This window comes from Anas acuta, chromosome 6 (assembly GCF_963932015.1).
Source record: "Anas acuta chromosome 6, bAnaAcu1.1, whole genome shotgun sequence".
In the NCBI taxonomy this organism is placed as follows: Eukaryota; Metazoa; Chordata; class Aves; order Anseriformes; family Anatidae; genus Anas; species Anas acuta.
In genome coordinates, this window is record NC_088984.1 from 28,422,350 (window position 1) to 28,444,860 (window position 22,511).

At 56.3% G+C, this 22,511-nt stretch overlaps 1 protein-coding gene across 44 annotated transcripts in view; it reads right to left on the minus strand.

The window, feature by feature from the left end:
- Positions 1-5,059: 5,059 nt before the first annotated feature.
- PCBP3 (poly(rC) binding protein 3) overlaps positions 5,060-22,511 on the minus strand; it is a 45,054-nt gene continuing 27,602 nt past the window's right edge. For 17 of the 44 annotated variants that reach the window (XM_068686094.1, XM_068686133.1, XM_068686129.1 and 14 more), the window contains 6 exons: positions 20,803-20,844; positions 18,131-18,209; positions 17,394-17,453; positions 14,816-14,868; positions 12,163-12,332; positions 11,872-12,069 (listed from right to left, as the gene is read on the minus strand). In XM_068686094.1, the coding sequence (XP_068542195.1) occupies positions 12,015-12,069; positions 12,163-12,332; positions 14,816-14,868; positions 17,394-17,453; positions 18,131-18,209; positions 20,803-20,844 (459 nt within the window). In that variant the 3' untranslated portion in view covers positions 11,872-12,014. Of the gene's footprint in view, positions 5,260-10,530; positions 10,738-11,871; positions 12,070-12,162; positions 12,333-14,815; positions 14,869-17,393; positions 17,454-18,130; positions 18,210-20,802; positions 20,845-22,511 lie in introns of those variants that run through there. The other 27 variants (XM_068686134.1, XM_068686120.1, XM_068686109.1 and 24 more) reach the window with 15 other exon arrangements.

Consider the following 22,511-nt stretch of genomic DNA (forward strand, 5'->3'; position numbering starts at 1 on the left):
CAAAACCTCGTCACAGAGAAGTGTTAATTGCTACAGGGGAGAGAGACAGGTGAAATGCTATAGGGCATATCTGGCTCTGGCTGTAACCTGCTCCCACAGGGCACCTGCACCCCACCATGGTATGGGAGGGGACCAAGGGCTGTCATTAAATAGCAAATTAAGAGGTTATGCAGGCTAAGGGGGCTTCTTGCCTTTGGAAGGTGGACAGAAACCCAGAGAGAGGGGCATAATCTGGGCCAGAGCACCCTGCAGAAGCGCTCAGGAACAGGAAGGCTCCACCAAAGGGTCACCAGCACAAACCCAGCCTGCACCACTGATCCGTGCACAAAGGACTTCCAAAAGGCACTGTTTGCGCTCCTGCTTACACATCTGGGGCGTGCTTCTCCCCCCGTGCAGCCTTTCCAGAGGAGCTCCTGCATGTGCTGGAGGTCACTGCCCAGGATCCTCTGCCCATGTGCTCAGGGCCATCCTCTTCCTCCTGCCCCACCACGTGGAGACCCACTCTGGGACCCTGGCCTTCCCCTCAGCATCACCTCATCTGTCCTCCTCCAGCACCACCCAGCCCCTTCCCTCTCCACAAGGCTCTGCACAGCTGCAGCCCATCACACCCTGGCCCCTGCCAGGGGATACGGGGGGGGACCCTGCCCAAAGTCCCAAATGCATCCCCTCTGCTGCCTGACCCGGCCATGGGCTTAGATCTGCATCCAACTTCAGAAGCATTTTAATCCCTTTCCTTTTCTAGGTCCGCAGTCCTAAAGCAGGGATAGCAGCCAGGGGGGTCTCCGGGGCATCGAGTGGCTGTTTCCTTGGAAAACTTCAGGCTAATTTTTCAGGAATCCAGCTGATGGCTGAGCAGCAGTTTGCAAGCTGACCCAAGGCGTGTTGCAATCATTGAGCCTAAGAGTATGCTGTCACGTCCCAAAACTACAGACACGTGCCAGTGAAGGACATCCAGTTTCTCTTTGCTCCCTTCTCCAGATGAGGCTGGGGAGCTGTGCCCCACAGCCAGTGAGAGCACAGCAAGCAAATCACAAATTCTTGGTCCCATTCCAGAGCAAAATAGGGTGCGAAAAATGAATGTAATTAGGATTTTTTTCTTCTTCTGAGAAAAGAATCAGGCTGCTCCATTTTTTTTCCCCGCTATTACTTCCTTCATGCAACCTTTTCTTCCTATTAATCAAGCCCACTAACAAATGTAAAATACCCTTTCCAAAAGAGATATGAAAGCAGACTCACATGAATTCCCCCTAGGAAAAGCTGGCAGCACCCCCACTGGTGCTCTTATAGCCAAAGGGTTCATTTGGAAAGTGGGGAACAGCTGAGTACCCACTCCATGTGCCTCAGCTGGGGCTGCTTTGCCCGTTTGCACAGTCCTGGGAGAGGCCAGAATTGGCTGAAATTGCCCCTCCTGCAACCACATGAAGCGCGCTGACACCCAGCGGGCTGTGGCACCTTCCCCTGGCTCCTGGGGACATAAACGCCCAAAGGACGTGCTAAGGGTTTGGGTGGTGGGGTCTGCTGGGAGAGGCTTTCCTCTGCTCTGGTCACCACGGGGTGGTCTCAGGCTGCGTCTCCCCAGGGTGGCTGTAAGACCCCAGCCCCTGGAGGTGCAGGGCTGCAGGAGCCAGCGTGCCCAGGGGTCAGCTGTGCCCGTGCCGATGTCCCACCTCTGTGCTCAGCTGCGGTCCCAGCCGAGCACGGTGCCAACCACAAACCCCGACGAAAAGCGTGTGGTCTGTGGTGTTTCCACACGTGGTGATTTAGCTTCCCACAGAGGATCTCTGCAGGAGGAGAAGCCCTGGGAGCAGGGTGGCAGCGGTGGCTCCATCAGTGACAGAGCCCTTGGAGGGCAAAGCCACCCTGCCAGCATCTCCCGGCAGGCACAAAGCCATGCGGTGACACCGGGAAGGGTCTCACACTCCTGCTGTGTGGAGAGGGTCAGGGAAGAGCCAGCCCCTGCCGTGTGGCACCTCCTGAGCACCCCTTACAGCTTCTCCTTGCTGTACAGGACGGGACAGCCCGAGCACAGTGCTCCCCCTCCACCCGAGCCAACACCTCCCCTGACCCGAGGCGAACTCCTCCACGTGCCGTTTGCCAGCTGGGCTTTGCTCCTTGCAGCGTGGGCTGGAGCCAGCCTGGGGGACCCTGCCCTCCCTTCCAGCACAGGGATTGGGACCTCCCCTTCCAGCAGGGACGGTGGCACCCAGCACGCACAGCAACCTTTGGGCATGCAGCTCTGAGAATCCTTCCCCCTTTCCCCGAATTCTCCGAGGTCCTCAGCTGCCCACGCCTGTTGGCGAGCATCCCCACTGCGGGCTTTCCAGGCCATCCCGTGGGGCTGGGGACTGGCAGCGGGGGGATTCCAGCACGGGGTGCGAGTGCCCCCCATCGCCACGCTGTGCAGACCCCTGGTGTGCCGGCACGGCACGGCCCCGTCAGCAAAGCCACGGCCCTGCGTCCGAGCTGGCTTGGGGCGGGTTAACATTTTCCCTGTTACCTCACGCTGGCCTCTGGTCCTATGGAAAAACAAACCATCTGGTAATCATATTTCTCTCATAGCTGTCTGAGCCTGCGGGAAAGCTTGGCTGGATTTCTTCAGAGAGAAGAGCAAGAGGGGAGGCGCTGGACGCGGCGTGGGAGCTGGAGGAGAGGGGATCGCGCCTCCGGCCCCCTCAGCCACCCACGTGCCCCGGGCACAGCCGCACGCGGTCCCTGCAGGGGCCATCCCAGGGACTGCTGTCCCTCCAGGGCACTTCCACAGGGCTGGATCCATCCTCTGAGGCACAGAGCTGCTGAGCCTGTCCTCACTGAGACTGTGCGAGCCCCCTGCCTCACGTCTCACCCCTCCCAGGGAGCCAGCAGCTCCCCCCTGCCTTCCTTGCTGCCTGCTTTTGAGTGCCCCAAGCACGGCTTCATTTTCCCTCTGCGTGGGCAGCCAGCCCTGAGAGGCACGGAGCTCTCCCTTGCTTGCACACCCAGACCCCCCCCCGTGATCTCCCTGGGCTGGGTTCGCATTGCAGCACCCCTTGGAGCCGGCCTGACCCGTGCCGTGCTGCCGCAGGGATCCTTGTCTGACTCCTGTGTCCCTGCACGCCCATTCCCAGGCTGTTCCTGGGAAATCCTGGGGTGTTTATTCATGTCAGCAGCCACCCCAGCCCACTGGGTGGCTGGGCCCTTTGGGAGCAAGCCTTGCTTGCAGCAGGGTTTGCAGCTGAGCTCTCCTTGCCGCGGAGCAGCATCCAGCCTGCAGCCTTTTCCTAGAAGTGCGAAACAAGGCAGTACCCTTCCTGGCAGGGCTGGCTTCCCAGCGAGGTGCCAAGCATCGTCCTTGGCTCTCGTGCGGACAACGAAGAGCGAAGGTACAACATCCAACCATTTTGCTGCCCTCGCTCCTGCTTCCCCTGCTCCCTGCTCAGCCGTGGCTGCAGCGATGCCGAACGGGAGGCAAGGAGGCAGCAGCCTCTGGGGGAGGCTGAGCAGCTCCAGCCCAGAGCAGAGGGGGTTACGGAGCAGACAGCAGACCAGAGGCCACCAGCACACACTGCAGCCAGGGAAATCCCAGCGGGTCATAAAGATAAGCATCTTCACTGCCTTTCTTAAATTATTATTTTTAAGAGGAACAGCAAAAGTTAAGCAGGCTGTTTCCAATCCCCAAACACTCACCCTGCTGTCAGCCTGCTCTGGAGGCAGCGAGCCCTCAGCACGGGGCTGGGGGTGCCTCTGGGGGCCTCGTGCTTCAGCTGCTGCCCTCCTGCTGGGCCACCGTCCCCCCACAGGAGCCCCAAAACCTGGCTCAAAGCAGGAAGCACAGAGATGCCCCGGGCACAGCAAGCAGCGTGCATCACCAGCCCCTGGCGAGTGTTGGCTTTCCCATCTCACCTCATCCAAAATAAAGAGGGCTGTGGAGGAGAGCAGGTGCAGAGTGATGTTTTTTTAGGCAAATGCCCACCTTGGGCCAGATAAATGTGTTTTTAAGGATGGCACCAGCTGACTCCTTACCACAGAAGTTCCCTGGTTTTCTGCAAGCTGGCATGGGCGGTTTTCCTCCCAGGGTGGCCATGGGCCAGGAGCTTTGCCACAGAAGGATCTCCCATTTTGGGCTGGGGGGCTGGGGAGGTGGCATGGTGCTGTGCTGGTGGTGGGCAGCCCGGGCAGGGGGATGCTGTGGGGTTCAGATGCCAGGAGGGTTGGGAACGGGCACCCCACGGTGCTGGCTGGCAGCAATCTCTGGGGCTGGCGGGATGTGCTGTGGGGCTGGACCCCAGCAAAAGGGGTGAATGCTTCCCACCCACAAGCGCAAGAAAGGGTCAGAATAGGCATTTTGTCCTCATTTCCCCATCCCCAGTGCTGACTCTGCTGGCCACATTTCAGGGACCTGCTGGGGCCGAGACCCTGAGTGCATTAGGGCAATGCATGGGGAACCCGGCCAGCCGCCCCATGGGCAGTGTCCTCTTCCCAAAGGAGCACGGTTGGCCCCTGGGGCCAGCAGCCAGCACGGCAGGGAGCGGCAGCACTCTGGCATGGCCCCTCCGTGGAGAAATGGAACGCCCTGGAGCAGAGGCATGCCCCAAAATAGCGCTGGGGCTGCTCCAAGGTCCGGGGCTGGCGCGTGGCACGGGGCGGCGGGTTTGAGAGCTGCCATTGTGCGGGGCCGGATGGGCAGCACGCACCCGTCCGAATCGCCCGTCCCCGGGCACTGACTCACATTTGCTATAAACACATCTCCCGGCGGGTAATGAATCCCGGCCTTTGCTGCCTTTTGGGAGGGCTCTGGATTTTCTTCGCGGCACTCCCCCCCCTTCTCCTCATCCCACTCCCCTTCCCCTCCTGGCAGCCCGGCTCCTGCGCGTGATTGTTTCCTGATGCCGAGTGCAGCCAGGGCGCTGAGCTGCTTTTTCCAGCAGGCTGAGGCTGACTGGCGGGCTGCGTGGGATGACTTTCCACCTTAACCCTTCCGGGGGCCGCGGGTCCTCCTGCAGCACCCCGCCGCCCCCACGGCATCCCCCTGCCAAAATGCCGCGGCCGTGCCAGGCGGCCGGGAGGGACCCGCTCGCTGTGGTCTGACAGCAAGAGCTTTTATTGCATTTACACAGAAAAGCCACGAAATGCATTGTAAAGCAGCAGGAGCCCGAAGGGTGGAGAAGGAAGGCTGGTCTGCAGAAGCAGGTACCGCTGGGGTGCCGTGGGCGCTGGCTGCGAGCTGCTGTGTCCGGTCATGCAGGGAAGGTGCTCCTCCCGTGGGTCTCTGGGTCTGGAGAGCTGGGGGTCAACCAAGGGAGATGGTCAGAGCTCAGCTAAGGTCCCAAGCTGCCATCTCCTCCTCCCAGACCCTCCCCAGCCACACTACGTGGACACACAGCTCCACACAACGCCCTGAGCAGCTCCAGCTCCCTGCCAAAACACCCGCACCCCTAGGGCTGTGCTCGGCACCACGGGGCTGCAGCACCAACACGCACCTCTCCCCGCTGCCACAAATCCCCGCTCCCCAGCCATGTGCCGTGCAGAGCATCTCCCCTCTCTCCACGGCCCAAGAGGCAGCAATCGCATCTTTCGCATTGTTTGATGCTCGTTGCTGGCGTTGCCAAACGGTGAGCTCGAGCAGGGGCACAGGGGGATCGGTTCTGTGCTCAGTGTCGCACATCCCACCGCAAGGAGCCACGTGCACGTGGCCTCCAGCTGCCCGGGTGCATTGCTGCATTTAAAGGTGCCCTGTGCTGTCCTGTGTGTCTTGAAACCACGGCATTTCAGACTGAAATATAAAGCTGTTTCAGACAGAAGTAGCAGCATTTGCATGCAACCTCCTGCTGCAGCAGCCCTGGGTTGTGTCAGGGCACTGCCAGCTCAGGGCAGCCTCCAAGAGCGCAGCAGCATCTGGCTGTGAGCTCTTCCACGAAGGACTCCCCTCACCGCACACCCCAAAAAAAACCAGCCCATTGAATGAAACATTTTGGGTGAGTATCTTGTGAAAGCTGCCCTGCTCCCCTTCGCCCTGGAAATCCTGTTGGATTTCCATCTCACTTTGACCCTCAGCAGTTGGCGCAGCCCTGGATTTGGGCACCGCTGCAAGGGATGGCTGCTCCAGCCCTCCAGCAAACTCCTTCGGGGCACGATGTCTGCATTCCCCCAGAGCATCCCGCACCCCAGGTCTCATCTGGAGGGCCCAAACCCACAGGGGCTTCAGAGCTGAGCGGCACGAATCCCTGCCCCCACAGCTAGCTGGCTTGTTGGTGCAGACACAAATGCTCTCAGACACAGGCTGTCCTCCAGGAACAAACAACGCCGCTGAGACGCTGCCTGCCGGGAGACGCAGCGCAGCACGCGGGGAGGGTTTCAATGCTCCAGCCCTCATATGCAGCCCGGCTTTCCCTTTCGGGATCAAAGCAGCTCCTTATAGAAACAGCATGTGGGTTTTAAATCAGCAACAGCCCGAGGTTCAGCATGGGGCTCAGCTCTTGGCGCAGCCATGGAGCCCGCACCAGGCCCATCCCGCTTCACCCAGCTGGGTCCGCTCGCCGCGCGGGGAGCCGACGCCAGGGCGTTTTCTGGGAAGAGACATCCCTGTGGCCGTGCTGCGTAAACACTGGTGTGGGAATCCTGAGCCGTCCGGGTTTCGCACTTGGCTAGGTTTAGTCTGCGGGATGCTTTCGGAGTGATTCGGTGCCGCTTGTTCCTCTGCGCGGGGCTGAGGCGGGGGGGAGGGCGCACATCTGGATCTGGAGGAGTTGCACATCTGGTACATTCAGTACTTCCTAAAAGTCACTGCCACGTTACCCTGCAGATGGAGGCCTCAGGCTTGATGCATAGCACAGTGAATTAAGATCCACAGCTGCTTTTTTTTTTTTCTTTCTTTCTTTTTTTTTTTTTCTTTCCTTTCTTTCTTTCTTTTTTTTTTTTTTTCTTTTTGAAGTGGAAGCAAAAATAACCCTCTCAGCAGAGCTCTGCTGTTGAACAAGGGAGCAGGGGAATTGCACCCAGACCCTGACCTTCCTTGCAAATCCTTCCACCCCAAGCTCTGCACGGGCGCCAGCTGCCACTGGAGAGGTCTGGGGCCACCGGGGACTTTCCCTGGAAAACATCCTCCTGTTGCGAAACGCCAGCCCAGCACGATCAAATGTGCTGGGTCAGGCCAGCTGCAGCCTGAGCCTGGGCTGTGCTGGGACCCTCCTCCCCGGCTGCAAGCAGCATAACCAGGGTGTGTGGTGGGACCGAGGGCAGGGGTCCAGGGGGCAGGTAGCCAGCCTGGCCGTGCACGAGTGCCCAAATGGGCCAGGGTGTCTCCGAGAAGGTCTTGATGCTGGTGGGACAACCCAACCCCACCATTTCTTCCTGATTTGTAACCTGAATCTACCCTTTTTAGCCTAAAACCATTACCCCTTGAAACACCCAAACATTGCCCGCGCCTCGGGTTTTGGGGTACCCCCTCCTCGCCGGTTTAGGGTACCCCAAAACTCCCCGAGCACAGCCCATCGAATGCATGGACGGACGGACGGACGGATGGAGGGATGGACAGACGGACGGGGCCAGCACAGGGCGGGACAAGGCGCTGGGTTTGGAGGGAGTTTGGGGACGGGAGGGGGTTGCGAAGGGCGATGGGGACATCTAGTGACTGCGGAGGGAGCGACAGGGGGCCGGGGGCTCGCCCTGCCCCGGGGGACCCTGCCTCTGCGGCCCCGAGCGGGGAATTAGCCTTCCTGATGGGCCGTGAGCCTGAAATTAGCATAATTAAAAGTGACTAGCATGAGCACATTACATATTTAAAACAAACAGACAAAAAAAGCCAAAACAGCAGCAACACACAAAAACAAACAAACAAACAAACAAACAAACAAAACACCCTGAATTACAACTAAATGAGAACATTTAAATTTAAAGTCTCTCCGGTGAAAGTCACTTTCCCGTAGGGGAAACAACCTATTTTTTTTCAACACCACTCATGTAGCTCTTTTGCTAAAAAGCCTTTTTTTTTTTTTTTTTTTTTTTTTTTTTTTTTTTTTTTTTTTTCTAAACACAGCCTAGGAAAAAATGCACGTAGCGATAATCCCAGCACTCAGTTTTGGGAGCGTGCCCTGGGACAGATATGAGGGGGAGTGGAAACCTTCAGCGGAAGCCCAGGGGCAAAGAGTGGTCCTCAGCCCCACCACACCCCACAAACAGGGGCAGACTGAGGCTTTGCACCAACTAATTCTTGCCAAAACCCCATTTTCCCACAAAATAACCCATTCCCAAAGAGTTTGAGTAATACTCAGTCAGTGACGTCCAAAAATGTTGAATCACTCCGGATAAAATTCATTGCTTTGATAAAGAAAAGCAACGTATTGAAGCTCTTCTGTTGATTAACTGTGACATCCGTGTTGTCTTGACTACTCTCCGCCGTGTTAAAGATGTGCTTGTATTTCTCCCAGGGACATGGCTGTGGATGCATTGCCGGAGCATTTGTAGCTCACATTAAATGCAAAACCAAGACATACCACGAGTAAAAGCAAAACATTGCGGCTTCTTCCAAAGAAAGCTGCCCATCTTCATGCCATCTCCTTCTGAGTTGCACCAAGGAAGTCAAAGCCGAATTTGGCACGTTCCTTGTGATTTTGTTGCTATCGTTGCTGTCATCAGCATGTTCCCAGCAGGTACTGCAGTGGTTGCTTAATCAGCTCTCCCTCCAGGCCTCGTTCAGTCCCAGACAGTGATGGATAAGTTGGTAGATTCCCACATACCACTGGATATTTTTTTTTATTTTTTTTTCTGCTGTGGTGGTGTTTTTTTGTTATGTTTTGTTTTCTTTGCACACTAACCTCGGAAGGGCTCAGCCCCCTTCCCACTTTTTCTCTCTTGCCTGCGTGTGCAGGGGGCAGTGGATGGGGCTGTGCCCCTCTCCGGCACGGACGGGTCCCTGGCAGACAAGCCTTTGCTTTGCAGAGCCCCAGCCTGGGTTTATCACTTTCTGCATGCCCGGCTTGAGAACACCCCCCTTGGCTTCGTTTGCAGGACCGCTGGCATTTCCCAGCTGGAGTTGCTCAGGTGGCTTTTTCCATTGGAAGTGCTCTCTCGATGGCTAAAACAAAAAAGCAGCCTGTAGCAGAGCAAAGAGCAGACTTTTGGCGGATCAGGGCTTCTGACAGGGAAGGTTTGGGCAGGGGGAAGCATCCCTCTCCAAGGACATCTCCTTCTGCCTCTACCCCCAGGCCACTGCTGGGACTGGGACACGCGCCCGCCACGACCACCCCTGCGCTGGGGGAAGCTCTGCAGGAGGGACAGAGGGAAAGGGCATCCAGTCCTGGGGCTCGCTGGGAAAAGCAATAAATTTCCCATGTTTTAGGGTGCAGAAATGTCTTGCGGTGGTTGGAGTATGGGGAAAATGAGTGCCAGACATTTTGTAGGGAATAGGTTAGCGGAGGGAAAATATATTTGTTTCCTCTCTCGAGAGGCAGGAGAGAGATGCAAAGCCTGGAAGCAGAAGGCAGGGGAAGGGCTTGGGGCACAGACATGGCAGATCTGTCCAGACAAGGGGGTTGTGAGAGCTATTTGTTGTCCTACCATAGGTTGTATACTAATATTTGGGAAAAACACACCTTGTGCAAACCAAGTACACTCCCTGGTAAAACAAGAAAGCCTAGAATCACTCAGGAAGTGCATTGTCGCCAACTGGTACCTTTCCCAAAATAAAATTATCATAAAGGAAAGGTTTGGCACACACACCCCACCTTCCCTCCGAGCTGCTAGGACGGAGCAGGGTGTGGAGGAGGCAGTGGGGTGGCCCAGAAGAAGAACAGTCGGAGCCCGGTGGTAGCAGAGCTGCACAGACATTTATTGAACACAAACACTGAGGAACACGGCCGGCTCGCAGAGCTTCCTGAGCTATTGTCCAAAGGTTGCTCGTGGGGATTGTCAGAGTGCTCTCATGGGCCCCCGGGGGTGTGAATCCCATACAGCTGAATTCTTCCCGCTTCCAGGTGCTCGTTAGTTAAAAAAGGGGGGGTTGTGTGTGTGTAAGTGTGTGTGTGTGTGAGAGAGAGAGGGAGATTCCCTTCCTTGAGTATTAAAAATGGCTTGTCTGGACCCTGCCATGTTGCAAAGAGACGTCTGTGCGTGAACCCATGCATGCACGTAGGCTTGGCTCCTGCACGTTCTGCTTCCAAAATAACACAGGGGTACAAAACTACGCCTTATCCTCAGGGCAGGGGGGAGAGGGGGCAGGGGGGAGCCGGGAGGGGCGAAGCGAGCAGAGTGGGAGCACCGGGAGGGGGGGGGAGGACTGCGGGGAGGAAAGTGAGCACAGCTCTGGGTGGTGTCACCATGCCATAGGTTAGAGCGAGAGCCGCCGGGCTCAACGCAAACCCTTAGGTAGCTACGCTAGGCTGACACTAGAGACCCGTCCTCGTCGTCTCGAGTCTCACAAGTGGAAACCCCCCTCCCTCCCCCCATCCCCAAAAGCAGAAGAAGTAATAACACCGTACGCTGAAAACAAGGACCATAACCAAAGAGTTCGGGAGCGGTCTCAGGAGCACAGTAAGGAGGTCATAAAGAAACGTTGCGGTGGGTGCATATGTGTGTGTATTTATATATATATATATATCTGTTAGTAAAGAAAAGAGTATCTGTGGAGGTAAGGGGAAGACGGTAAATGTACAGGTTGTACAGGCTGGGTGGAGTGCCCTTGGCTGGAGAGGGTCGGGTGGTGCGGAGTGGAGGATGGTGGGTGGAAATTAGAGTGCGCCCATTCCAGTGACCTCAGACGTCAGCCTAGAATAGACAGGGGCAGAGAGAGGGGGGGGGAAGACAAAAACAAGCGCTTAATAAACGGAGAAGAAAAGAAAACGCAGATCCTCCAGGGCAGCGCTGCTCCTCCTGCCTACGTCCCACGGGATGCACCCATGGGCTCGGCGTTGTGCAGATGGATCCCCCCTCTCCCCGTGTCCTGAACCTATCCTGATCTATCCTGAACTGGGGGAATGTGCTCGTTTCTTTCCCCAGATCTCGATGTCTCACCGGGTTCCTCCAGCACCTGCGTCTGGCCCACTAGGGGTGCTCAGGAGGTTCGGGTAGGGCACAGCTTATGGCAGAGGGTCACCAGCCTGATGCCTGGTGGCCTGAGCACATGGAGCCTGGGGGTCCTCATAAAGGGTGCAGGGGGCTCAAGTGTGGACCTGAAGACCCTCAATGATGCCAGCTAGTGCCTGCTCCTGGCAGAGGTGCCACGCACAAGGGGTGATGTCCCCGCACACGGCCTCACCCCTACCAACATCCCTCCTACGGGGGGCAAGCAGCATTCCCAGCGTCCCTGCCACCAGCCCCGTTGGCCTGTCACCTGCAAGCTGCCCCAGCTCCCCCGTCCTGCTCTGCCTTTCCAAAGCGAGGGAGAGGCTGAGCCGTGCCCCATCCACCCCGCTGCTGGGCTGCCCTCCATCTCTGCCTGTGGCTCAGCCAGCCCTTCCTGGTAACAGAGCCGCTCGGTTTTCTTTTCTCTCCTTCCTCGGGAGGTGGTGGGGAGGTGCCGCGGGGCCAGGCAGTGGGGAGGGCAGGGTGGCAGAGACGGCTGCAGGTTGGGGCAGAAGGGGGTCAGGTGCAAGGCGGGGGGGTTAGGGGGGGGAGAGACCGCGCACACCTTGCCGCTGCTCCCTCACCCCTTCCTTCTTGCCAGCGCCGGCACGGATGGATGGACGGACGGATGGATGGATGGACGGACAGACGGACGGCCTTGCAGCGTGAAGCCAGTGAGATGACCCCCCCTCTCCCCTCCTTCCCCCCCGGGGCTGCCTGCCCGCTCGCCCACCCGCCTGCACCCATGGCCCCGTGGTGGTGCCGGCGCTGCGCGTCCCGGCTTGCAGCATCCCCGAGCCCGGCACGCGCCGCCGGGAGACGAAAAGGACGCGATCAGGCCGTTCCCATGTCTGCTGTTTATTGGACTGCTTGGTTGACTTCATTCGGTGGGAGGGAAGGATTTTTGGAGGCCTGGAAGCGCGCGGGAGAGGCTCTGAGGAGGCAGCGAGAGAGGGCCGGTTGCGCGGCGAGGTCCCAAATTACGCCTTCCTGCCACCAGACCAGATCCGTCTCCGTGCCCTGCCCCAGTGCAACCTCCTCGGCGGGGGGAAGACAGCGATTTTGCCCGGCTACAAGCAAAACCCTCCTGAAGTGAGGGCGGCGGGCGGCCCCGCCGCCGGGTCTCACCTGGCGTTGATGAGGTACTGAGCGAGGCTGATGTTGGCAGGGGTTCCCGTGATGGTGATTTGGCGCTCTGATGACCCTTCCGTGGCGTTGGCGATTTTGATCTGTGCTCCAGACATCTGCCGAATTTCATTGATTTTGGTCCCTTGGCGTCCGATTATGCAGCCTATTAGCTAGAAAGAAAGCGCGGGGAGGGGGGGGGGACGGCGTAAAGCGCGGCTCAGGGACACGAGCACAACCGCGAGGCCGGAGCCTTCCTCGCCCTGCCCTGGAGTGACCGTGACCTCAGTGCTCACGAAACCAGGAGATCCCGCCTGAACACGGCCCGGGGCTCCCTGGGGTCAGCCTGGCCCCAGGTGCCCCCCAGCAGCTGCAGACACTCGCCGCTAACAGCTTCACATCGCTCGCCCCGTCCTGCCCTGCTGCCCCCCAGCGTCTCCCTCACTGCCCTGGGAGGAGGGTCCAGGCTGTGGCAGGAAAGGAGAATTTTACTGAAAAACGCCTTTTGCCCTCTCGAAAAAATTAGTTTTCCTTAGAGGCATGATTTCCTCAGTGGTCCCTGAGAGTGTCTTGATCTTTGCTGTCACCCATTCGTACATCAGACTGCAGTTCCCTTACGCACCACTACAGCTGGGTGAGGCACAGGAAGGTGAGCAACATTTCCAGCACAGGTATGAGGTCTTTCTGCATGTCCTGCTTGGCCATTTGAGCGCCTTTCCAAGGTTACAACTGAGAGTTTTGTACCCAGGATTCATTCATCTCGTCAGCTGCTGGGCTTCTGCCGCTATCCATCGAGGTGCAGACCGCTCCCAACGTCCACTCCTCCTGCTGTCAGATCACGGCTGCCTTAGTGCTTTGTCCCACGTGGTGCTTAGATCGTAACGTCAGATGGCAACGTGTTTCTGGGTAGACTTCTTCATTGCAACTCTCTCTGCTAGGCCAGCAGAGCTCCCAACAAAGCAGAGGGTTAGGAAGAGCAGAGGAATGACGATGCTGTCGTGCACGACGCTGTGTCTCTGTAAGCCTCAAGGGAAGCTTCACTGACAGCCCCCGGTGAAGGTTTCTTGGTTCCACAAAGCCAGAGCCAGTCCCAGCCATGTCCATCTCATCACCTTATCCTTCACCTGCCTGGAGCACAGGCTGAGGGACCCGAATGTGCATCCGCTGCAGCACTGGGAAGATATCAGCTATCTCTGGGGCTGCAGCACGACGTGCAGCCCAACAGCCACCCATCCTGGTTCTTGCAGAGCAGAAATGGCTTGAAGAGGCTGGAGGTGCTTCAGCAAACAAAAATACAGACATATGGGAGCCTGCTTGGGGGAGAAGAGGAGCCAAACCTATTCAGAGGCTTCTGAGTGTCTCTGCACAGCATTCAAGTTTCTCCCGACAGTCACAGAAGTGACAAGCTGGATTTCACCACCGGGTTTCGTTGAACTCTCCTTTCTCTGCAGTGCAACCACGGTCTGCTCTGCACTGCTAAAACCTCCTTTAAGACACCCAAGCTTGTGCTTTCTTTCCAGGGAAGGTGATAGTGGCAATTTCAGAGCCTTCAAAACAGCAGGAGGTATTTTCAGCAGGCAGAAAAAAAGACGCAGGCAGTGACATTTAATACAGCGCAGGTCTGATGTGAGCCAGGCTTTTGGCGAGCGAACGCTCCCAGTACTCCTGTGTCCTGTGGCAGGTCATTCAACACGCTAAAAGGCAGGAGAGACCCCTTTCGAGGGGTCCCCCAACACTCCCAAAGATGCCCTCATTGCTGCCAGGGCCGCGGTCCCCCAGGCTGGCCAGCTGTGGCCATGGCAAGCTGAGAAGCACCTGCAGGACTCCCGGTGGTCTCCCAGGGGGGCTTCCTCACTGGGCCAACAAAAGCTGGGTAAACAGGAGGAAGAGGAAACAGGCACCAGAGCCAATCCAGAACCCCCCGAGAAGGGTGGGCTGAGGGTGCCGGTAGTGGGGATGGAGCCTGGGAGCTGTTTCTCCACTCGCCCTGCTCCTGGTTTGGGCACAGGCTGGCTATCAGCCCGTGGAGACCACGAGGCACTCCAGAAGCGAGACCTTGGGTCCGGGTGCTGTCTGCCAGGGCTCTGCAACCCACCTCCTCCCATCTAAGCACCCCAAGCAGCCTCTCTTCTTGCCCCTCTCTGTGACCATGGCATCTCCAGCCTCCTTCTGGCAAAAGCCTGAGTCCGATATCCACCTCACCGCAATGCCTCCGCTTGCAGGACCCAACTGCTGACTGCCACCAGAACCCAAACGCCACGCGCTGCCTTTCGGAAGGACAGGTCCGAAACAGCTCAGACCTGCCAGTGGTGTATCGGGCCGTTATACTGGGGCTGGCTTGGGAGCTCCCTCCGCTGCTGATCGCTGTCAAGTGGGCATCTTTCGTGAGCACTAAGTTCACTTGGGAAGGAAAACGGAGCACTGAGGAGGATTCCCCCTAGGAAAGCCACCAAGAGGGTAGAGACCAGCAGGTGCTTCGTGAGCCCAGACAACCAGACTGAGGAGCTGCACAAAAGGCATGAGTGAACCCGGTGAAGGGGTATCTCTAAATGTATTTAACGAGCTCATACATTTGTAGAGTACATATATATAGGTATAGGTATATATATGTGCGTACACATAGACACACAGGCGGAGGAATCGCCACTGTACTTACATCATTGGGAATGGTGAGTTCATGAGTACTGGCCGGGGGACTGGCATCCAGACCTGGGCATATGCAAGGGAAAATGGTTACAGCTTGCAGCAGCAGCGCAGCAGCGGGTTGCTGGCACTTCCCCGCAGCAGTCGACATTGCAAAGGCTGCATCCTGCTCCGGGGCCGGGAGGGGAAGGGGATCACACACTCTGGTACAAGGAGGAGGGAGACGGTTGCTACCTGCCTCATCTGGAGTGGGCTGCCACCTTCCCCTGTGCCCCTCGACCCCTGGTTCCCAGGTGAGACTGGCTCTGGGGAGGTCTGCGCAGCACAAGGCTGCAGCCTCCCCCGGAGGGCTGGCGGGGGTGGGAGAAGGAAGAAACCCTGTAGGCAGGGTTTCCATGCGCCCACCAGCCCTCCCTGGGTACATCGTCCTTAGGAAAGCAGCCCAGCAGCCGAAATGCTGAGCTTAAGCCAGAGCTTGCTAAGACACGCACGCTGACTGGACTTGGGACCGACGGTCCCTCTTGGAGCAAACAACATGCTGGTGAAGAGCCTGCTTCCCTACAAAACCACATGGAAGCACACTGCCAGCAGCAAGGAGTGAATGCAGCGGGGTGTTTCTTCCCAGCTTCTCCCTTCTTCATGGTGGGAAAGGCTGCAGACCATCAGGCACATGCAGCTCCACGTGAGAGCACGGCACAGCACTCCTAGCCGGGTTTAAGCCTGCTTTTCCCACTGGTTTCCATATTAAATCACCTCATTGCTCACGTAGGGACATCCTATTCCAAATCTGTAGGACAGAAGCTGTCTGGTAGCTAATAGGAATTTGCAGCCTCAGCAGAAAAAACTTATCTGTATAACATAAACTACCAAGAAAAACCTTATCTGTGTAACATAAACTTTTAAGAGCAATGTGCGCTAGAGTCCAAAAGACTGCAGTGTGTGTTCGAGCAAAGAGAGGAGGAATAAAGGGGGTGCAGGGGAAAAAAAAAAGCAGCAGGAGACAGGAACTGCTGTGCTGCTGTGGAACAACTCAGCTGCACTGAGCCCTTGCTCACAAAAGCCCCAAGGGGCTTGTGAACCCCTGGGAGCACCAAGCATCTACTTGCAAGCCACTGCTGGGTTTTGCGGTCTGTGCTTCCCTCTGCACTACAGAAGAGGGGCTCCGATCAGTTCTGAGAGCAACAACAGCCTTGGGTTTGACACCCAGTGGGTGCGAACCGATGCCTGCCTGGGTACTGCACCTGCCCCAGAAGGTGTCTGCTGACAGATGTGTGTTCCCGAGCACTGCGCCTCGGCATGCAGGCAGCACGCCGGACCCCTCGCGGGAGGTCTCTTGGACCCGTTTCTTGCCAGGAACACAAGGAAAAGCAGGGGATGGGGACACAAGCCCAGCCCTACCTGCCGTGCTGGCGCCAAAGCCTGAACAAAATATCTCCTGCCCGCATTTTGCGCAGCAGGCAGTGCGCAGTGCTGGCTGCAGAGCACAGGGCACAGGAAGGGGCACTTCACCAGCGCCTCATCCTCCAACCAGTTCCCAAGCCACAGCCTGGAAAAACTCCTTCCCCCTGCTCCCTGGAGCCCTCCACGGATGTTCAGTGTCCTCCACGCATGTGCTGTCACCTCCACACCTATTTCCCACCCCAGCCCCCCCACTGCCTCTCCCAGCTGCATTTTGGGGCATCGCATCACCCCCTGCATCACCACAGCCGTAACATCCTTCTCCGTTACTGGGGGATTGCTCATTTTGGGATACTGGGATACTCCCCTCTGACATGCACATCTAACACCTCTGGATGCAACATGGGGAATCACCGTGTTCGGCCAGGTCAGGATTAGTGCCATGGGTGATTGCAAGGGGTAAAGTAGGGCACACAGAGAACAAGGCTGCGCAGAGACAACAAGAAATCTGTTTTTGCTACCACCTGGTGGGGTCTATTTCCATGGTCTACGCTTGCTTTCACGGTTGGGCGATGCCCCCAGATGCTTTCGAGGCAGGCAGGAAGCGCACCCCGGCACGTTCGGGAGGTCTGGCTCCCCTCGCTCACGAGCCTGCAGGTCTCTGGATCATCCCCCTGAGCAACAGCGGGGTATAAAAGCATGTTCAGCACATACGGATGAATGTGCAGCTGCCAGGGACATTTGAAATGGAAATTTTTCCAAGATTACGGCCACACTTCGTCTCCTTGGGGTCCTGTTCCACTAAAAATGCAGCTCTCCTTGAACAGCTGAGAGACAGCTAAAATGTTATTTCCATTCCCACAAGCATTTTTTCTACTGTTTCTGGGCGAGGTTTATGCAAAATTAAATGGAAGAATAAGGGCGGTGACCCTGATGTCTTTCCATTACGGAGATGGCAGCCATAGACAAACATCAAAACCCAGGTAAGGAACTAGAGGTGCTTTTCTTCGGGCGTGCTGCACGGAGGGAGATGGCAGGCACGGTGCTGCCTGGTCTCTACCTGCCCACCAGAAAGCATGCTCACTTCTCCACAAACAAGACGATTTATCCAGGAGCACAACAACGGCACAGTCCTACTTCAGAAGTACTTTTCAACAGCCGCCTACTGATTTCCCTGTAGCTTTGTGTTTTACCTGATGATTGGCCCATCAGATTTTGAGCTTCTTCGGAGGAATGTAAGGGCAGCTTTTCTCCTGAAGAGCAAAGAAGAAACAGATTTAATGCTTTTGCCTTCGAGGAGATAAGCAATGTCACTTCATCTAGGAAGCTCAAAATATGATGAACATTTACTGTCAAAAAAGGCATTTCCATTAGGCACCTTGACCACTGAGCAAACAAAGGCGCTTTCAGCATCGCCATCCCCTGTGCTCTATCTGCTTCCTAGCTGACCACGGGACGCAGCGCAGGATTTGCAGGCCAGGCTGGTGAGCCACGCCAGCTCTGGCTGTCCTCCTGTCACTGCATCACCTTCCCACTGCTCTCCCCAGTGCCGTCCTGCCCTGCTCCATCCCGTGGGCACGAGGGCAGCATCCCTCGCAGACACCACGGGGATGTCCCAGGGGTCCGGGCGGGCACACGGCGAGGGATGCTGCCTCCTCCGGGTGGGGAAGGGCGGTGCTGGCACTCGTCCTGCTGCTCAGAAAGCCAGCAAGGCTGGAAGCAGAGCTGGCGTGAACAATTACGCGCTCAGCGTGCCCGTGAGGACCGCAAGCCCTGCACTTCCACCTAGTCTCCCTGCTAACCTATCCCTGTGGACATTGCAGTTTTACTGGTCCTATTTGTTTCCATTAGATACAATGAGATCAGAAAGAGAGAGAAACTCTACAGGTAAGAAGAGAAGGATATCTAGAAAGGGCGTGTGGGTACGTACCAGGGAAAGCGGGGGTGGTCTGTCCAAGGGGAGTAAAGGGGGTTTGCTGCATAGCCAACTGGTGGAGCTTGGTCAACTGCTGAGGGGTAGGAGGGACATTAGAGCTAAGAAGGTTATTGTCATAGAGTACAACAAGTCACACCAAAAATCAAGAACAAAATTATAACGGAAAAAAAGAAAAAAAAAGAAACCAGGAAGCCATGTATGTTGAGACATGGCAAAAACAACACTAACAGAAGGACTTGGCCTGGGTAAAACGCAACAGAGCCCAAATCTTTTGCAGAAGTGCTTGGCCAGGGTCTGAAGTACAATACCAGCAGGAAGCCCATTCTTAGCTCATCAGACATTTTGGTTCCCTTGCCGCACGACGAGCTGCTAAAGCAGCGGCGGGGCTTTTGTGCAAAGCATTTCCAGCCTCCACCTTCCCGTGCTGGCTTTGGCCAGCTGCTGCTCACCGCTGCGTGGCTTTGGAGCAGAGGGGGCACCTTGGAGGCACTGCCCGTGTGCCGGCGGCACGGAGCCCTGCTGGCAGTGCCACACCGTGAACACCTCCCCAGCAGCCAGCGCTCTGGTGCTGCCCTACTGGTGGGGAACATCCGCAGGAGATGGACAAACCACCTGGCTCCATGCAGGCTGGGAGACGTGCCCTGCGAGCACGAGCCCTTAGCAGCACGGGGAAATGCGGGCTTCAGCCATGGCCAGTAGGTATTTCAGATCCCTGCATCCCTTGTTGCGCTGGGTATCTTTTTGAGCCCCACCAGGAAGCGGCTGCAGAGAGGATTTTGGCTGGAATACATTTTGTGCTCTGCTTCGCTGCTCCAAAACTTAAACCAAAATAAAACTAAGGAGGTGGAGGTGAACAGGTCAATTTTAGCGGGGAGCAGCCTTCATCACCTCCCGCTTGCTGGTTTCACTTCCACACCTGCTGCTGTTTAATTAAAGAAATATCACATTCTCTGCAAAATTAAACCCAGGTGGAGCTCCTCATTGCAACGAGTCCACCTGACAGGACACCACAGGGAGCCTCCTGCGTCTTTGCCACCCTCCTGATGCTGGGTGAGGAGGAGTGTGCTGGGGAGCTCTAGGAGAGCCCGTCACGTCTCCCCTTACTGGGACAGAGACACACAAATCCTTCCTATAATCGAAGCAGCACGTTTCTAAGAAATAGTGCTGATAAAGTGAGTACCCTGGGCAGTGCTGGAGCCCTTCAGGAGGCAAAACTCCCACTGACCCAGGTGGGTTTTGCCAGAGGGAGAAGATTGAGGCAGGAGCTCACATTTTAGCTTTGGCATTTGAAATGCTGTCACGGGTCTGCAAAAGGGGGCCGCTAAACACAGAGACCTGTGAGAGCAGAGGCATTGCCCTGGAACCACAGTCAAGAGCAGTTTCTTTGCAGAGCAAGTATTTAAAATGACAGATCCTCGCGAGAGGGCTCCAAGAGGAAGGATGGTGAGCACGGCCCTTGCACGCACGACTTTTTCCAAGTCTCAGCAAATCTGCCGGGAGCAGGGCAGAGAACAGTCATCAAGGCACAGACACTGTTTTTTCCAGTGCTGATTAAAGCCTAAATATTTTCAAAGCACTACGTGCACTATTAGGTTTTCTAATCCTGTTAAACAGAGGGGTATAATAACAAGGAAAATGCTTGCTGTTTGCAAAGGAAAACTGGGACAAGGATTATAGTGAGCTACCCTTGCAATATGCATCCGTATTTATCTTCCACACTTGGAAGCTGAAGTGAAATGCACATGATTGAGAGGATTTCGGAGCAACAGTTACAGGGGGATATTCAAAGCATGCGTATTCTGGCATCACGTGGAAAGCCAACCTGCCCTCCATCAAAACCAGACAAGACCCATGCTCCTCCACTGGGAGCAGGTGCAACCCTCGCTCCTGCGAACAAAACCCAGCCTGCAGAGCAAAAGCAGCGCCAAGTCACTCCCCGACACCAAGGGGAGCGCTGCCCTGCCTCACCTCCTGCCCAGCTGTGCCAGAAGCACTGCACCGACTCAAGACCCAACTCTGCCACCGGCTGGAGGAACACCGAGCCGCGTCAGACCCAGCCCGGCCGACCTGCACCTTCTCCCTGTACGCGCGGAGGTGCCAGCAACCCTTCCCTACGTGTGCCCCAGCAAACGCAGGGCACCAGAGCAGGCCATAAGCAGGGGGTTTCGGCACGAACAAAGCCCAGCCCTGGCACTGAGTCACCCCAGAGAAGACCCCCCCCCAAAAGCACACATCCCTGCCCACTGTGCGCTGACAGAGCTCTCACTTTTTCCCCATCCCACCGAGACACCTCCGTAAGTCATTGGGTGACCAATGTTTTAAGGACAAGGAGGGAATGGAAGGGAAACTCTTAATTTTTTATTTTTTTCCTTTCTTTGCTAGTTTTGATCGTTTTGAGGCACAAAATGCATAGAGTGCGTTTTGTCTCATAACAAAGGGATAGCACTGAACGTTGCAAACAATTTAGCATCAGGCCAAGTCCTCAGAATTAATAAAGTTTAGTGCCAACAGGTTAAAAGGCTCCTGCAGGTATTACAGATACTACACACTGCCAGTTACTTCGAGAATATGCTATTAATATTATTGTCTAATATTAATATTATGTGAATTAACAGTAGCATGCAGGTGACATAAAAGGGTGTAAGAAAAATGAGGGTAAAACTCACATCCGGGTGTGGAATAGCGTATTGTCCCTGAATCGTGTAGGCCTGCAAGAGAAAAACAAGACGTTAGTAGAGCTGGAAGGAGGCGGTGGCGAAGCCCTGCCTGCCCTGGGCTTTGCTCCTTGTCTGACGGGGGGGCAAATGCTGCTTGCACGCAGAGCACACGCTGCTCTCAGCAGCCACCAGCAACGCAGGCTGGATCTGGGGCTGGAGGGGAGGAGGAAAGAGCGTTCCCCCTTCCCCTGGCCAGCCCCGAGGAAGAGGTCTGGCTCTTCCACAAGAAGCAAACAAATCTCCAAAGGTCCCAGGTCTGCATCAAGGAGGAAGCCAAGGCTCTGGCAGGCTTCGCTGTGCAAAAGCTGCTCATCAGTCGGAGCTGTCTGTGCAAGGGGTGCCCAACAGCTTCACCACTGCCCTTTGCACCTAAACGTGACTTTGGCATCCTAAAAAGCAAGCCGGTGAAGGGAGCCTCGCCCTATTTCAAGGTGCACTGCTCCCAGCGGGTTCTCCATCTCCCCACCTCCTCCAGCACTCTGCTGAAGGCGATGCGCAGATCCACGCGGCTGCTGGCTAGGCTGAGTGCTCACTGGTTTTACCACTGCTTGTAGCAATCCCTCCTCTTTTGTAAGCAACCTGAAAGTAAGCACCACTGTGGGTAAGAGCCACGAGAGCACCCAATGTTTAGGACTTAACCAGCTAGCAAGGTGCATCCCACTAGTTGACCCATTATTCATACAATTCTGAAAGAAATGGCGTAAGAGATGGACAGCACTTTATAAAGGGAGAGTAAAGACAGCCAGGAAAAAGACAAAAAGAAAAAAAAAATCCCTGCACCTCATGAAAATTTTCCGCATTGTTTTGCAAACAATGAAGTGTTTAGTGCCAGGAACAGCCCCAAAAGCCCAGAGGAGGGAGGCAGAGCCCTGTGCGCAGAGCCAGCATCCCCGTGGGACGGCACCGGCACTCCCATGGTGATGGGCAGAGGGGCTCTGGGAAGCTCAGCGCTTCCTGGCAGTTCATTTAGGCCTTTGAGTTTTGATTAGAAAACTTGATTAGAAGCAGTGAATTAAAAGGCAGGGAGGTATCTTCAGCAGATGCATCTCAAGCGTCTCACTCTAGCCCCAACTGTGAGGAGCTGCCAGGGCTCAGAGGACGCATGGGGCTCACCCAGGGTGGGCAGGGAAGAGCTCTGCTTCCCGAGGCACTCGCTGCCTCCTGCAGCATCGCCTCTGTGTGAGACACCAAGCCCCAGCAGCAGGAGAGGCGCTGCCCCCTTACTCTCCCTTTTCAGAGGATACCACTCACAGGCAGCTGGACCCAAAGCTCTTTCCCAGAGTGGCTGCTCAGGCCACACGAGACCCGTCCCACTGACTATGAGATGCTAATTCAGCACGCTGCTTTGGGCTTGCCCTTCTGCTACTCATTGCAGACGGGGAGGACATGAAATAGCTTGCACGGCACTGCTCAGAACGCACCAGCTGTAGCTCACACAGAGAAAAGTGCTGCAACGTCTGCCCTCAGAGCACTTGGGCGTGGGGGAGAGGGAGCAAATTTGGGGGGTCCCAATCCAGGCAGAAAGAGCTGGAGCCAGATGTGCCTGGAGATAGGGAGATCAGTGAAAAATGTGTTGGTGCTGTCTCACACACACAGTTTGCACACTTCTCTTGCTGGGGGGTGCAGGCTGAGGACACCGAGAACATCTCGAGTCCTCT